Below are 17334 nucleotides of genomic sequence, written 5' to 3' on the forward strand. Positions count from 1 at the left end.
ATCATCTTGAAATATTGGTATCAGTCTCACTGACTAATAAATCGGTATCAACCTTGAAAAAAACGATATCAGTAAAAGGCGAATGTCAGCATGTGTTTAGGTGTCTTGAGAAAATAATGCACTACTATTGAGCCTAATACTGTATATTAGAGATGGACCGATATGGTTTCTTCAGGGCCGATACCGATTATTAGCAGCCATGGACGCCGATAACTGATAATTGGAGCCAATATTCATTTTCCCTAAAAGGGACAATATTGGCATCGCAAATTTAAAAAATACAAACTCTAGCTTATTTAAAAATATATATTTTTAAGCATATATTTATAGAACAACGTTTCGGATTCGTAAAATATTGGAGTTTAAAAAAAATCTTAGTCAATAGATGTATTTGTTTTGAAAATGTAACAAAAATTTCAGGGGTCCTCCAGGGGCAGTACTTAAGTATATAGCTCCCTATTGTTTGCTATAGTAAATCAAGTTTAAAAATATATATATATATATATTTGAAGTATTACAATTGTACTTATCTTAGTTTTAATTTCAAAGACAGAAGGTGCAGAGTCAGAAGCATCTATGAAAATTTAAATAATTAGTTCCCTGATACCCGCACCCCCCCCCCCACCCGAACACTTTTTAAAAACGGATCTGTCGGCTGTATAATTCTTCAAAATACCAATATTCGTCAAAATGCTGAATATCGGCGCAGATAATCTGCCCAGCCGATAATCGGTCTATCCTTAATATTAGTATGTTAGAAGTTATTGCAAGTTGGCAGGCCAAATGTCAGTTGTGATTATGTTTTCCATGGAAGCTCAGGGTTCATGCAAGGTTACATTCCCTAAATATGATTTGTAACTGTGTTGAAAGCAGAGTGCCATCGCTCTCTCTTGTGGTCTCGTTTGAGGTTCTAGAAGTTACGAGGTAGACTCAAAGAATGAATTGAAAAATCATAGGAGCGCTGCAGACGGCTGGAGGAGGATCTGAATTGCGATCCTTCTGCCAGCCCCCCTGCACCTGTTTTCTACTTTTTTTGTTCTGTCCTCTGAAGTCAGTGTTTTGATGTGTCTGCGTATTAATCTTAGGCCTTGGAGATGTGAAAACCGGATGAAGGTGTGTGTGTGTGAATGAGTGTCTGTGTTGGCACATAAATGCGTCCCGTGGGTGCTTTCGCAGAGATGCAGATGTTTGCTGTGCATTCTTTTGAGGATCCACATTTCCTTTGACCTTACTTGGATTTGAGTTAATATTTGTGCTTCTGGTGAGAGCAGTTTGTCAAAATTCAAGTCCAGCCCTAAAGGCACGGTTGATTTCCTTTCTATCTCCCTCCTATAGAATGTATGTAAATATTACCCCGACACACTCCAATTGTAAGCACATTTATTTGGCTTGTGATTTTTGTATGGCTTTTCACATAGCTACCTTCAGGCTATAGTACTGTCAGCAGCAACGGGTTATTCCCCCTCCCTCCTCCACTTCTTTCTCATCGCTCATTTGTCATCCCCCCCTCTCGTTTTCTCTGGCTTCCCTTGATCCCTCCTAGTATGCCTCTTATCTGTCGTCTTTCTTTTGTCCAGTCTTGGTCTGCAGCTCTACTCTTGCTTACAGGTCAAGCAAGCAGAGTGACATGAGGCAGTTTTTTTTTTTATTAGAGGACCTACAGTATATCCAGAGATGGCAAATTCAGGTCCAGGAAGTAAAATCCCTGCCACAGTTTGGCTATAGCCCCAGGTGCTAGCTAGCGAGCTCAGTAGCTAGCTCCCCAAGTGTTCGGCTACCTGCTAGAGAGCTAGCTAGCTAGCATCTGGGGCTAAAGCCAAACGGTGACGGGGTTTTTACTTTCTGGACCTGGATTTGCCACCTCTGAAACATCCTGACAGCCCATAGTACAGTCTTGCAACTGCTTTGTTCTTTCAGAGGTGACAAATACAGGTCCAGAAAGTAAAAACCTGCCACAGTTTGGCTTTAGCCCCAGGTGCTAGCTAGCAAGCTCCTTAGCTAGCTCCCCAAGTGTTCGGTTACCTGCTAGGGAGCTAGCTAGCTAGCACAAGGGGTAAACAAAAACAAAAAAAACGATGGCAGGGTTTTTACTTTCTGGATCTGAATTTGCCACCTGTTTTAATTTTTTTTTTTTTAAAGAGGTATTTCTTCAGATAGTTATGTAATGTAAACTGTCAAAGTCCAAATGTTTGTATTGCACAGTATATTGCAGTGAGAGCATACAGTATGTTTATAAGCGCTACATTTCTGTGGACGTTTTGTGTGAGAGAGCCTTGACTTAAAGCTTTGAAAACATGTGCCTTCGTGTATACGCTCCACTGCACATTGAGCCTTACTCAAGAGCATGTTTGCCGCCTCCTTCGCTTTGCTTTGAGCCCTCTCCTTTCTAAATGGCGGACCTTTATAGATTAAGGTGTGCACCAAAGTATGCCTCCGAGGGTGACTCTTGAAGACAGACTGAAATAGCTGTCACCAGTCTCCAATTTGTTGTGGATGATGATTTAATGCTATTAAAGAGTTTGGGGTTAGATAGTTTGTGGTGTATTTATGGTTTAAGGCTAGGGGTCTGCAACCTGTGGCTCTGTAGCCTCTTTAGTCCCTCTGCTGTGGCTGTCTGTGGATTTCTAAAAAAAATTAGTATAAATGAATGTTTTTGGGGAAAAAGATGAAAGTTTTTTTAAATTACCAATTAAAATCCAGAAAGTGATCATAAAATGTCCAAAAAGGAAAAGGAACAGCAGGAATTTAACATAAACTGTCCATAAAATTGCCCAAAATGTCAGAGAATTGAATAATAAAAAATAAAAAGGCAGAAAAGAAAATATAACAAAACATAACCTAAAATGTCCAAAAACAAAGGTAGGAAATTACCATAAAATATTTTAGAAAATGTATAGTGCTGTCAAAGTTAAAGTGTTAACTAATTAATTAATTAATCACCAAAAAATATTGCATTAATCATGTTTTAACGCAGATTAATGACACTCTTAATTTTGACCACAGATTATCCTTTAGCTTGACAGCGGATGGCTACGTTAAATATAGCACAGGTTGTGTTTGAGCAATAAACATAACTACATGCATTACAGTAAAGCATTTAATGAATGTTTGTGTATGACATTCAGAATATTTGTTCATGTCAAAATATTGGGATCAATTTCCCACATTTTATATTATGCAAGTAATTAACTGATTAGAAAAAGAGGAGGATGAGCGTGCACAGTCCATATTTTTTTTTTGAAGATTTCCTCATAACATTAAATATAAAAATAAAATTTGCTGGCAAAAATGGCAGGGGAAAAATGTCAAAAAATAGTCATAATGTCAAAAAAAAAAAAAAGGAAGTAGAGAGGCAGAAAACAACCATAATATGTCCATAAAATTGCCAAATTTGAGAGATTTTTTGGTTATTTATTTGGCCGAAAATGGCTCTTTTGACAGGAAAGGTTGCTGACCCCTGGTTTAAGCAATTAATATAAGCAATTGTAAACACTTGTAGGGGAGTGTCCGTTATTTGTGAAAGTTTGCTATTTGCAGTCAGGCACTGTACATGCAATACTTTCTTTAATTGATAATGTGCAGAAGCCACCAACTTTTCAAGAGGAATTGCAAAAAAAATTTTTTTTATCAATCTTCAGAGATGACGTTACAACCAAAAAGGTATCCAATCTATTCTATTAAAACAGAAAAATGTAAGGAGTGCGATGTTTGTTGAACGACTATAAAAGTAGAGCTACCGTAGCATAGCTCAGCCTTCATACATCAGCTAGCAGGCTTCTGGTGCTTGCTCTACATTAGTAGTTGCCAGACTGCTGTCTAGTGCAGTTTAAAGATGTGTTAAGAGCTGAAAGGAGTTACTACCTGCAAATGTCAACAGTCTGATGAAAAGAGCAAAGTTTATCAGCGATGTCTGTGCCTGAACATCACGTGTCCGTGACAGAGAAAGTTGTCCGTTTCCTATTTTTATGTTTATAGTGTGGGTGCCTGCGTGTATGATAAAGCCAGTTCAGGTGATCAAGGAACAAACACACTGTGCCACTCTGGGTCATGCTGTTGTGTCATAAATTGACATAACCCCCCCCCCAAAATCACACTTAAGTAAAAGGGACTTCATGTCCTTTGCTGGTAATTCACTCGGATGGTCTAAAAGGTTCCTCTTAACACCTGATCTTCATTTTGTGTTAATAGCCTCGTTCACGCAGCAAAATGAGTGTTTCATGTCTTTAACAAAGGATCTGTAATTTCCCTGCCTGTACCTTTCACACACCCAACCAGTTGAAGCAGGATAATGTGGTGTCTGTGCGAACTTGCTGCATGATGAAGTCAGCGCCAGCATCTAGGTGTGATATGAACATGACAGGAGGAGTGAGTGTCAGGTTTAAAACTTCACACCCTTGTTCTGGTTGTGTGGAAGTCTCTTACACATTGGACACTAGCATCTGATGTTTAAAATAAGTGTATAGTGAAAACAATAGCTTCAAAGTTCCCTGAAATTGTACTTCTTGTAGTATAAAATTGTAGCTACCCAAAGCATTATCAACACAAGTGTTCGACGGAGTATTAGGGTCACGTATAATTTTATTTTGTTTTATTTTCGAGGAATATTACGAGAAAAAAAATCAAAATTTTACAAGAAACAAATTTGCGACATTATAAAGTGGCAAATTTGTGAAAAAATACTTGCAAATTTGTGACATTATAAAGTTGAAAATTTGCAAGATTTTGTATTTTTTATTGACGAGAAATAAACTCGCAAATTTGTGACAATATTAAGTGGCAAATTTGCGAGAAAAAAAGTGTTCATTTACGAGAAATAAAATGGCAAATTTGCGGCATTATAAAATGGCAAATTTGCGGCATTATAAAATGGCAAAAATTGCGGGAGTAAAAAACTCGGCAATTTGCCACTTGGTAAAGTGGCAGATTTGCGAGAGAAAAACTCGGAAACGTGCGAGAAATACACGTAGCGTACTTGAATGTTTGTGCCAATATTTTTCTGGCAAGTTTTTCAAATAAGAAGATGGTAATTGCTTTAGCAGAGATGAACGATATCAATGTTAAGGATTCACACAGCATTGGGTACTGCCAGTGACGAAGACGCCTCACTTTGCGAAGGTCCACACCCTGAGGATCAAGCATTTGAGTTAATTTGTTGAAATATTTATTAAGTTGTACATTTATGTTTCCAGGATTATTATTTACACATTCATAAATTTTTGTATTTTTTTGTACAAGTAGCTAAGTTGATGTGTAGAATCTGCTGTTATCCGTGATTCACTTGCATATACCTAAAGTATGCTAGCTTCTGATTGGTTAGTGTTAGTCAGCTGATAGGTCGCCAGGAAGTGTTTTTGCTCTAGCTGCCGTGTATGACGAGTAAAGTTTAAGAAAAATCCCTATCCGTGTTCCGTTAACCACCAACGAAAAGCCAGCACTTCATCCAGAGTATAGCTACGCTACGTGTATTTCTTGCAAGCTTCTGCGTTTTTTTCTCGCAAATCTGCGAGTTTATTTCTCGTAAATTTGCATGTTTTTTTTCTTCCAAATTTGCCACTTCCTAATGTCGCAAATTTGAGAGTTTAGTTCTCCAAAATTTACGAAAATTTTTCTCCAAAATTTGCCACTTTATTAAGTGGCAAATTTGCGTGGTTATTTCTCGTAAATTTGCGAGTTTTTTCGCTATACATGGCACTAATACGAGTGTGCTTTGCTTTAACCGCCCCACCCCCATTCTTGCCCTTGTTTGTGCTTGCACCACCACCACACACGCCTTTCAGTATCCTGTGAAGGCAGCTAGTTAAATTAAGGCATGTCAGCAAGTCGATAACAACTAAGGAAGAACCTTTTTTTTTGTTTCCCTCTCTTCATCCATATTCGCCAAGGTTACAGTACTCCAAAAGTATTGGAACGGCAAGGTTTTTCTGTAAATTGCCAGACAAAATGGTTTTGTAGACCTTATCATGAGTTACATCGACAACATCTTTTGAATTCCAATCAGGGATAGCAAATAACTTATGGTTAAAAGAAGGAATTGATTAAAACCTGGCATATTGTTCTTCTTATACCCGCTATAGTAAACACTGCATGCGTTAGTCACACTCCTGCAGACGTGAATGCCGATGTGTTGTCATGTTCACATGCTCAATTGCTCTCCCTCTCCGTCCATGTATAATCAATGAATTAATACTTGCATACGTTTTCAACACTTCTACTTGCCGATGTGCATGTGTGGCCCCTATCTCATTAGCATCCTTTGTCACCATGTGAACTGCCCCAGCCTTGTTTTACCCCATTGTGCTCATATTATTACCAATGCATTTTGACCTGTGGAGCGCACGGAACACTGAATGGCTTTGCCAGGCGGGAGTAATGGGGATGGGGGGGTTGTATTGGAAGGAGAAGAAGGCAAGTAAGGTTAAGATAAAGTTGCTTTGAACAAATTCTCTCTTTGATCAGGGCGGGTTGAGCAATGAAAGGTCTTTCTTTCACAAGTCACTTGACTGAGGAGGAATGGCATTGTTAGGTTTCAATCTTCTCCTTCTTGCGTCTTTCACTATTAGCCGTTAGCGGGGTGGACTCCCAGCGTCTTTGTCATGGAGAGCGCCAGCGCCTCTCTTTCATGATGCAAGACAAATACACATAAACACAATTACTTGTGGATACACACGTGAGTGAATAATTGTGTATTGGGAAAAAAAGCATCTTGAACTGATGAAAAACAATGAAATGAACAATGAAAAACATTGAGGAATTAATTATTTTTATTTATTTGTTTTAAAATTAAATAAGCAATGAAAAACATTGATGAATTTATTGTTTTTTAAAATGTATTTATTTCTTACAATGAAATAAACAATGAAAACATTGATGAATTAATTGTTTGTTTGTTTTTTAAATTAAAATGAAATAAACAATGAAAAAAATGATGAATTAATGATTTCTAAATGAAGTAAACAATGAAAAACATTGATGAATTCTATTTATTTGTTATTATTTTTTACAATTAAACAATGAAAAACAAATTTAAAAAAATTAAACAATGATTAATTACTTATTTTTTAATTATTGAGTTTATTTATTTTACCCATCGCCACATTATGCCTGCCCAAACACAGCTGGTCCTAAACAGGCATCAGCGTGGCCTAATTTCTCATTACCCAATTCCTTGGCTTTCTCGCAGCATGTCTATTCTTTGCACCCAACAAAAGAACGCCCCTCATTGGTCTTTCTGTCAGCCCAATTGATTGTTTCCTCTACCAATGTTTTTCGGCTGGAGGTTTATCAGCACAACTTCCTTAGAGCTGACCTGGAACTGTAGCAAACAGATCCCGACAAACCCACACACGGATGATATGTTATGTGTGGTCTTTTTTTTCTTCTTCTTTTTTTTTTTTTAAACTCAGAGTAGGACTATTAGTGTAGAGAAGGTCTAATACAGCCGAGTACAGATTAGTCAATCAGACCTGAATGGATGTTGCCATGGATGCACTTATAACCATTCCAGTCACATGCGCTCAACACAACACATAAAACACTTTTTTTTTCTCCTCCTCCGGAGAGTGCATTTTTTTTCAATTGTGTTAAATTAATTCACACACATGACAAGAAGGAGCTTTTTTTATTTTTTTATTTAAATGATTTATGTTGATTAGCCCCCTTTTCACTCCCATTTGCCCATTAAGCCGGAATACAAACATTCCAACCAATCAGGCCAGTTGTCAAGACAGTAGAGGGGGTTGGGGGGAGGGGAAGTGACCCGAGCTTGCATTGTCAGTTAGCAAAAAACAACAGTTTAAAGGGGAAATCACCCCCCCAAAAATGTCATGACTATAATATGTTCTATGCAGCCCCACTAGTCTAAATACGGTATTCTGGTTAATATCGCGTTAGTGGAATATGAGTCAAGCAGCAAAATCCAATTGTTTATATCAATATCAGACGGCGGCCATTTTACTACTTGCTGTCGAGTGAAAATGACATCACAGTTGCTCAGGTAACAACCAATCTCACAACTCCGCTTCAGAAAACAGGTGAGCTGTGATTGGTCGTTGCCTAAGCCCTGAGCAACTGTGATGTCATAAGTCGACAGCAAGTGGCAAAATGGCCGCCCCTAAGATGGATAAAAACAGCAGTAATGTTCATCAAAATGTCATGTTTAGACTAGTGAGGTCACATATGACATTTATTGTCAAGAAATGTTTAAGGTTGACTTCCCCTTTATAACTATCACAGTCCATTGCTGTGCTACTTGTATGTTTGTTTTTACCCCAAGTATGAATTTGAGTCAAACCATGACCATGCCACAATTCTCAAAAGTCTGTTATTTCTTTGTTTTGCAGATAGCAGAGGCAGCCAAGACTTCCTCCCAGACTGACGACTTATACCTGGACGACGCAGGCTCAGGAGGTTACTACCCCGAAGATGATGATGACTTTAACTCGGGGTCTGGCTCAGGTAAGGCGGACCACCAGACTTTTAAAACGCTAGGGGAAACCCAGTGTTGGGATATATATTTCTTTCTGATGATCCATCATTGTTTTTTGGGTGAATTTTATGTACTTGTGATATCGGTTACGGTGATTACTCAAGAGTTGAGTACGTAAGTGGTAAGAACGTCCCTAGAACTAAGTTTTCAGTCCTATGATGCATTCAAATTTCAACCATTGTGTTAGAACTCTTTACCTTCTAAGACCCCACTTGTTTAAAAGTTGTTTTTTTAAGTAAATGTTCCAACTCAGCTTGAAAGTTGAACATTTGCAGGTCATGCAAGTTAAAAGAAGAAAGGTTTGAGCTCAATGGCCAATCCACAACTATTTATTAATCTTCCTTACCACTCTTGAGGAGCTTTAGAAACATCAAGGACATTTTAAGAAATGTCATGTTCAGTAAAACAAACATTATTTTGGGGTTTTATATAATTTTTTTCTGTCACGCTCTCCCAGGTGCAGGAGAAGAGGTGGCTGAAGAAACGGTGACCGTCAGTATGGTGTATATCGCACCCAAAGCGGAAGAACCCACCAAGGACTCCACCAAAGATTTCACCCCCAAGGTGGAGACAGCGACGGTCAGACAAAAGGCCAGTGACAGCACACCTAAGAAGCCAATCAGAACAGAGGTCAGTACAGCACAAGTTAACGCCACCGCTCTTTGATACTGCTCAGTGGCGCAAATGGTAAATTGCATTATACAGTAACCAGGAGGTTGCGGGTTCGAATCCCACCTCGGACTGTACATTGCAAATATAACCATGGCCAATATGCTAAGGGAAATACATGTATATGTTTGAACAAGGCAAGTTAGCTCAGTGCTCAGAGCAATTGCCCCCCTCCTCCTTGTAGAACCTGGGTTCGATACCAACTGACTATTATCGGGAAATGGATTATAATTCATCTGAAATGATTAAATCCGTTTTCTTTTCATTCCTTTGTCATTTAACTACAATTAAAAAAGTGCAATTTTCACATATTTTATATTTCAATTTCCTTCATAATAATTCATCTTAGCTTTCAAGCTATTCACTTAGTGTAGTTACAATAGTGATTGATCAAATCCTGCATCTTATTTGAAATCATTTTAAGCATCAGAGGTCATACACAATGCATTCACAAAACAACACAATTCCGCCGAATGCCCTCAAAAAGCTGCACTGTTCTCATGGCAACATCACAACATTCATCCTCCCACACATATTGTAGCTGCTTTTGAGAATTAATTAATCGTTGCTGTCAATCAGCGCAGTTCAAAGTAGAACATACAATTAGTTGCCTGCATTCAATGCCTATATACATAAGCATAAATTACACAGCTACCTACTTGTGACCTTTCAGGGTTAGCTACTATTTATTTTACTTCCTAACAAATTATGAGGTTACAATTGGGGTAAAGATTTGCGTCAGTGCTAATGATGAAGGATAACAGTTCTCGTGCGCACCGTGTATTCTGGAACCTTCCTGCATCTCACTCATGTGCCATGTTCTTAATACACTACATCTGTTTGAGATTAGCTGCCAAGGCTTCACTAAAGCAAGGCCGACCTGCTGTCTCACTGACACAAAAGCACGGGATAACCCTAACTCCGACCTGGAATTATTCCAGATGCAATTTGCCTACTTCAGTAGATTACGCTAATCTATGCAGGCAACTTGGATCCACTCCAGTTCAATTCTTCCGGCCTACAGTATGTATGGTTTTTGAAGAGCCATTTTAGGCCAAATAAATAACCAAAAATGTATCTGGAGCCGCAAAACATTTGAAGATTGTGATGAAGGGAACAGTGTGTTAGTGTTAGTCTAATACTGTACTAAGTAGGCTACTGAGGGCCCAAGAGCTAATTAGAGCTGCACCACAAACGGCAAAATGTGCAGCACACAATACTTTGACACTCATTTTCTTCTATCTTTCGTCTTTAGTGTTTGGATTTTGTGTGTGTGTAATTTTTTATACATTTTTCTGCCTTTCTCTAAATTTTCTGACATTTTTTGGTAATTTTATGGACATATTGTAGTCATTTTCTGCCTCTCTTCTTCCCTTTTTTGAACATTTTATGGCCATTTTTTTGCTGTTGACATTTTGGCCAGAAAATTTCTGAATTTTTTTGCAATTTTGTGTACAATTTATGGTAATTTTCATGGTTTTTGAACATTTTATAGTTACTTTTTAACATTTTCGTTTCTGCTTTTTTTTCTTTCTTTTTTTCTCCACATTCTGACTTTTTTGACAATTCAAAAATATTTTACAGTAATTTTCTGCCTTTTGTTTTTAGACATTTTAGGTTACTTTTTGAAAATTTTTGGCAATTTCATGGACAGTTTATGGTAAATTTAGGCTGTTCCTCTTCCTTTTTGGATATTTTTAGGTAATTAAAAAAATCATATTTTTTTTAAAAATTTGGACTGTTTTATTTCGGTAATGAAAAAAACTTTTCATCTTTTTCTGACAACTGGACTGACATTTTTTGATATTTAATTATTATTATTTTATAAATCATTTGAAGAATATTTTATCTAAAAATACAAATAAATATGTAAAAAACAACAACATTAATTTCTACAAATATTTTTAGTGATCCAGCCACAAGAGAGGGACTAAAGAGCCACACTGGGCTCCATACCCGCAGGTTGCAGACCCCTGAGCTAGTCAATAACCACCTCCCTTTCGTTTTTGATGAAAATGTCATGGTGACCTGCTCAGATGTATGATCACCAATGGAAACAACGCTAGTCTTTTTTCTATTCTTTTCCCACACGTATATTTTCTAAATCCAGGCACCAGTGCCTGTTACGGAGGACATGCAGAGGAACCAGATGACCAGTACAACCAGTGCCCCAGGCTCAGCTCAGGAGCCCATCGAGGTCCGCACCGAGAACCTCTTCCAAAGGACAGAGGTGTTGGCAGGTATGTGACATTAACAGCAATAAAGGTTATAAGTGTAGAAGTGCTGGTTGGTCAATTTTGTTATACTATGGTCACACCTTCTAGCAATACTGTAAGCACTTCCCTCATTTAATGCACAAATGTGTGTCTGGTGACGGTGGTGAGTGAAGATAAAAATATTGCGCAGCAAAAATAGATTGAGGAACAACATCAAATTGTTGTTCTGCTTTACTATTCTGAACAAATAAGACAAAGGCGGAAACATTAATACGAACTAAAAGCCTTTCAACTTTGGTGCTTCCCTTTTTAAGAGTTTGTTAGTAGTTCTCCATATTTTATAATTTGAGGTATGCCAGCGAATTACTGGTAGCCTATTAAATTCCGCAAATCTCAGTAGTTTTTCCCTTTAAGTCTCCCACCTGAGCCACTTCTCAAAATAAATGCTTTTAATAAACTCAGTCTGTCTTCCTCCTTGGGACCTTGTAGAGTTCACACCGGTGTGGGTGTTTAAAGCGCCTTGTTTGAGAACACGGATAGCGTGTACTTTGTCTGATCCCATCTGTCTCCTCCCTGCATGTCTGACTTCAATATTTGATTGGCACCTCACTTCCACTTTGTTGTTTTATCCACCTCGTGTTGATCAGCTTCAGCCGCCCGCCGACAGCTTGCCTCGCATCTTGCTTCTTTTGATCGGCACATATTTAACCAATGTGTGGCGCTTTTGAATGCTAATTGTAAAATGAGATTATCTCCAAAGCACAGGCGGCAAATACAGGTCCAGAAAGTAAAAACCCTGCCACAGTTTGGCTTTAGCCTCAGGTGCTAGCTAGTTAGCTCCCCGGCTGCTTGTTTACCTGCTTGGGAGCTAGCTAGCTAGCACGAAGAGCTAAAGGTTGGTTAGCTCCTTAGCTAGCTTCCCGGGTGCTTGTTTACCTGCTTGGAAGCTAGCTAGGTAGCACAAGGAGCTAAAGATGGGTTAGCTTCTTAGTTAGCTTCCCGGGTGCTTGTTTACCTGCTTGGGCGCTAGCTAACTGTTTATCTGCATGGGAGTTAGCTAGTCAGCACGAGGGGGTAAAGGTTGGTTAGCTCCTTAGCTAGTTTCCCGGGTGCTTTTTTACCTGTTTGGGAGCTAGCTAGCTAGCACAATGAGCTAAAGGTTGATTAGCTCCTTAGCTAGCTTCCCAGGTGCTTGTTTACCTGCTTGGGAGCTAGTTAGCTAGCACGAGGAGCTAAAGGTTGGTTAGCTCCTTAGATAGCTATCCGGGTGCTTGATCACCTGCTTGGGAGCTAGCTAGCTAGCATGAGGGGCTAAAGCCAAACTGTGGCAGGGTTTTTACTTTCTGCACCTAGATTTGCCGTCTCTGCTTCAAAGATGAAATTATTCATTGTGTTTCTCAGCTGTGATTGCTGGCGGGGTGATTGGATTCCTATTCGCCATCTTCCTTATCCTCCTCCTGGTTTACCGCATGAGGAAGAAGGACGAGGGCAGCTACGACCTGGGCGAGAGGAAACCTTCCGGCACGGCCTATCAGAAGGCCCCCACCAAGGAGTTTTATGCATAAAAGTCCCGCCCACCTGTCAATGGGATCAACAACTCACAAGAGAGGCTGCCCGAGCCGCAGCCCTCGGCAAGAGCGAACACGAGAAACAACAATATGTTACAATGTTGATTTACGGAAAAATAGCATAATGGAAAGCTTTTGCATAGCATATTGTTATTAAGATCTTTTTCCCTTCTTTTGTTGTTGTTGTTTTCTTGTTTGTTTTTTTTAAAGACAAGCTTTCCTCGTTTTATGGCGACTGTCAGTGTATTGTATGGAAAAAAATAACAGGATCTGTAAAGGTGAGAAAATCATCTGCATCTGTCTTCTGTCTAAGGAGCTTGTGTTTAGTTGCTGACTACTTTTAACTGTAGCAGTATGTTATTTGTAAAGACAAAAAATCAAGTGGAAATTGAATATAATTATACTGTATCAATCCTACTTTCATGTTTTTTCTTTTTTTAATTTTGTCTTAGCATGTCTGATGTTGATCTCTAAAGTTGTATTACATTAATTTATCTTTTCTCTGATGTTGAAAAATGCCTTTGTAGATTTGATGAAGCTCTTTTTGTCTTCACGCTAACGCTGTTAATAGTCAATGTAAATTTTCTCCCTTCAGGTTGCAATGTTTCATTTTTGCCCATTTTTAAACAAAAGGTGAGCATGACGTCTTCTTTGTTTTATTCTCTGCATTTTGTGTTCATTTTCAAACCCGGGAATTTGTCAAAGATGGAGGAAGAATGTGGCAGTGCTCTAAGAAAAAAAAGGGGCTTTGCCCTTCAGATTGCACACATTACTACACACATTACACATTACAAATTTTGTAAAGTGCATTTTACTCTAAAAATAATCTATTTGGTCCCACTCTAAAAAAAAAGTAAAAATTTACACTTGCAAGAGAGTTAAAGATTCAGAGTAAATTTTACTCAAAAGTATTTTGTGTATGAGAGAATGTTTTTGGTCTCCTTTTTGATAGTAGCAAACAGTCGGAGTGGCATAGCTCAGGTGGTAGAGTGGCCATCTCCCAAGCTGAAGGTTATCAGTTCGTTCCTCAACCCTTGTGTAACTTTTTTTTTTAACTCATTCATTTCCAGCCATCTTCACTGAAGCGACCCCCTTCGCTCCCGGCTGTTTTACTGGATTTTGACAGATTTTGCAAGGCTCACAGAATATTGTGTTTTATTGCTATAAAAACAAGGATCCTACCAAAAGAAACATTAGAGTCTCTTCTTTCATTAGGGAAAAAAAATCATATTTCTATTTATTTCCGTTTTGCAGCAATTAGCATTAGAATATGGCTAAGTTTCATCATTATTCACAAAGCTGTTGAAAACACTGGCAAAAAGAGCTTGTTGCAACATGGCTGATCTCTTATACTCTGCTGCCACCTGCTGGCTGTTTTTTGTAATAACTACCATTGCTTTAAGCGACCTCTTCAGGTCAGAAGATGCATTAAAGACTTCTGTATGCTCTAGCATTTAAAAACAGATGTATAAATAAGTTTTTTGGCAGTGAAGGACAAAGTAATAAAAAACATATTTATACGTTTTTGGGTTTGAATGAGTTAAATTAATAAAATGTACTAACAAAAGTTCCTTCTAAAATTTAATTAGAATTTTTTAGTGGAAAAAAAAAGAAGAACTTTACTAGGTTTTTGTCATGGGATAGGCCAATTCTCTCTTACTCATACTTTGAGTATGAATATTTAACTCTCTTCTAAGTGTAAATTTGATTTGTTTAGAGTGGGACCAAATAGACTTCTTTTTAGAGTAAAATGTACTCTGCAAAATTTACTGTGCACTTTTGTTTTGTTTTTAACTGACAAACTAGCATCCTTCTCTCCCCTTCCACCGGCCTCTTTTTCCTCTCCGTTCACCAGCACGCCCACCTTCTTTTTTAGTCCGACTGGAGCGTGGCCAGTTAAGCTGTCAATGGCCTGCCCCACTTCCTGCTTTGTACCCCGTGTTGACGCTTTTGGGCACCAAAGACCTGCTCAGTGAAAGGCCTCATTGGACACAAACAGCAGGCCACATGCAGAGCACATACCACTGAAACAACTTGTAAAGACACAGGTGGAAGGTTCGACATTTTTCTCAAAAGCTACGCTAAAAATTTACTCCTATGTCATCGTCTGTCCATTAATATTCTCTGTCCCTTCCGTGTCCTTCCTTGGCACCAAGGTAATGATTATGAACTATGTTGACAAACCCAAAGACCCTACTCTCCTCCATGGCCACCTCCATTACTTTTTTAAAATTTAGATTTTCTCTTAATTAGAGAGGTCTCACCTTCCAATAGCTTATTAGTATATGGAAAGATATATAAATACAGTATATATAATGTATATTCACAAATGTTTTAAACCTTCAAAGTGCCTACCATTTGGATAAGATCATGTTCTCAGTGAGCATGAGCAGGAGTCGAAAAAGCTTGACTGGCATTCAGTGTGCATGAATGACTGTAATGGTAACTGTTTTTTTTTTTTTTTAGTCTTACAAAAAGCTGACAGTATTGTACCTATAAGTTGAAACAACACTACTGAATAAACATTGTGGCCTAATAACCAATTGATCTTGTGAATTTTGTTTTCGACCTCAGTCATTTGATTTGACAGAAAAAGGGGGTTAGAAAAAAATGGAAAATAATGCAATTGTAGAAGAGTTGAGTTTTTTGCTGAGTCATTTTAGGATAAACAGTAGGGCTGGGTATCGATTCTAATTTCCTCAATCGGTTTGATTTCCATTCACAAGGGTTCAGTTTGATTCGATCCGCTTCAATTAAATCGATATTAATTATGGAACATCAATTCTTCTTAAAGATCAAGAGCATGATTAAAAACTCCACAAACAAATTCCAACTTAAATTTTGCGGAAGCCGTAAATGTTAAATAATTCAATAATTGTAAATAAAGATGCTGAATTATCTTAAAGTACAATAAGTCAGGTCTTTCATTAATGTAAGAAAATACTTTTAAATTCACGTGAACAATAAATCTCAAGAAAGCTGTAAGATACAAAAAAATAGCCTTTAAAATTCTATTTTCTTAAAGAGATACAAATAATCGATTCATGGTTTTATGACTCGTCAGGCTCAAAAAGGAAAATCGATTTGATATCGATTATTCAATTTTTTTTTAAAGTCAGCCCTAATAAACAGGGTTTAATTTCTATTAAACGTCAGAAGTGGCAAATCCAGGTCCAGAAAGTTAAAACCCTGCCACAGTTTGGCTTTAGCACCAGGTGCTAGCTAGCTAGCTCCCTAGCAGGTAAATGAGCACCTGGGGAGCTAGCTTGGGAGCTCGCTAGCTAGCACTTGGGAGTAAATCCAAACTGTGGCAGGGTTTTTTATTTTTGGGACTTGGATTTGCCACCTCTGTTTCTGTGCCTCTCGCATGGGTCAGTTAGCTCAGTTAGCTCCAAAACCATGTCAAGTTGAGTATCATCAGTATAACAGTAAAAGCGGATGCTATCACTGAGTGGCACCAAACAGTAAAGACCCAAGTACTGATCCCTGCGGAATTCTGCAGAAAACATTACAATACTAAGGTCACATTACCATGAATTGCACAATGCATTCTCATGAAGATTTAAACAGGAAAATGCTAAGCCTTTAATACCCATACACGTTTCAAGGCGATCAAGCAGTACATTATGAATAATTGTATCAAAATGTATAAAACTGAGGTGTTGGGATTCTAAAGCTAAAAAAAGATAATTACCATTCTCAATAGAGTGACCCTGAATCCGGGCTGAAATAGTCCAAAATTGCTATTAGCTATATTGATCTTTTTAATCAGTTGTGTCTTCTTTTTTTTTTTTCAAGAATTCAGGAAATTTACATATGCTAAGTATTGAGGGACCTACGTTTTTGAAAACAGATCTTTAGGTTACTATTTGATTTAAAGTAGGCTATTATTACCATTGTTTGGGTCAATTCATAGCTGCTTGAGCCAAAAGTGTTCATTCTTGTCTGGAACGTTTTGCTGACAGGCTCAGTTGGGGCGTTCATATCAATATTAGTCAACAACAGTATTACATATTATCAGTTTAATTCAATAGGTGTGAAACAAAGTCCGAGAACGTGTCTGAGAAGCTCATATGTGGGTCAGGAGAACAGCAGATAAAGAGCACAGAGCTGCTTGCGTTTCAAATAAGTCTAGTAAGCATGCCGGGGAATTGATGCTACGGTGATTGAAATCCTGTTGTGTAAATGATAACAAATCTTTTGCTGTTGAGTCAATTAACAACTTTAAACAACACAAATGTGCCATTACGAATTCTTATTCCAATAAAGAACATACAGTCAAATCAAACGCAGGGCCGCACGTTTTTTTTTTTTACCAATGGAACATGCAGATGAGTCTTTATGCTCTCCACTCTATCATTTAGTGACCTAATCAGCTGTTATGAAGGCGATTAGG

The 17334-nt window shown here is 38.1% G+C and overlaps 1 protein-coding gene across 1 annotated transcript in view; it reads left to right on the plus strand.

Annotated features, from left to right (window-relative positions):
- sdc2 (syndecan 2) overlaps window positions 1-15481 on the plus strand; it is a 41479-nt gene extending 25998 nt beyond the window's left edge. Inside the window, exons 2-5 of the mRNA XM_086063083.1 lie at window positions 8340-8454; window positions 8943-9115; window positions 11265-11394; window positions 12772-15481. Of these exons, the coding sequence (XP_085919209.1) occupies window positions 8340-8454; window positions 8943-9115; window positions 11265-11394; window positions 12772-12935 (582 nt within the window). The 3' untranslated portion in view covers window positions 12936-15481. The remainder of the gene's footprint in view (window positions 1-8339; window positions 8455-8942; window positions 9116-11264; window positions 11395-12771) is intronic.
- Window positions 15482-17334: the final 1853 nt, after the last annotated feature.

The sequence above is a fragment of the Leptonotus elevatus genome, chromosome 19 (genome assembly GCF_054856555.1).
Source record: "Leptonotus elevatus isolate MCC_2025b chromosome 19, RoL_Lele_1.0, whole genome shotgun sequence".
Taxonomy (NCBI): domain Eukaryota; kingdom Metazoa; phylum Chordata; class Actinopteri; order Syngnathiformes; family Syngnathidae; genus Leptonotus; species Leptonotus elevatus.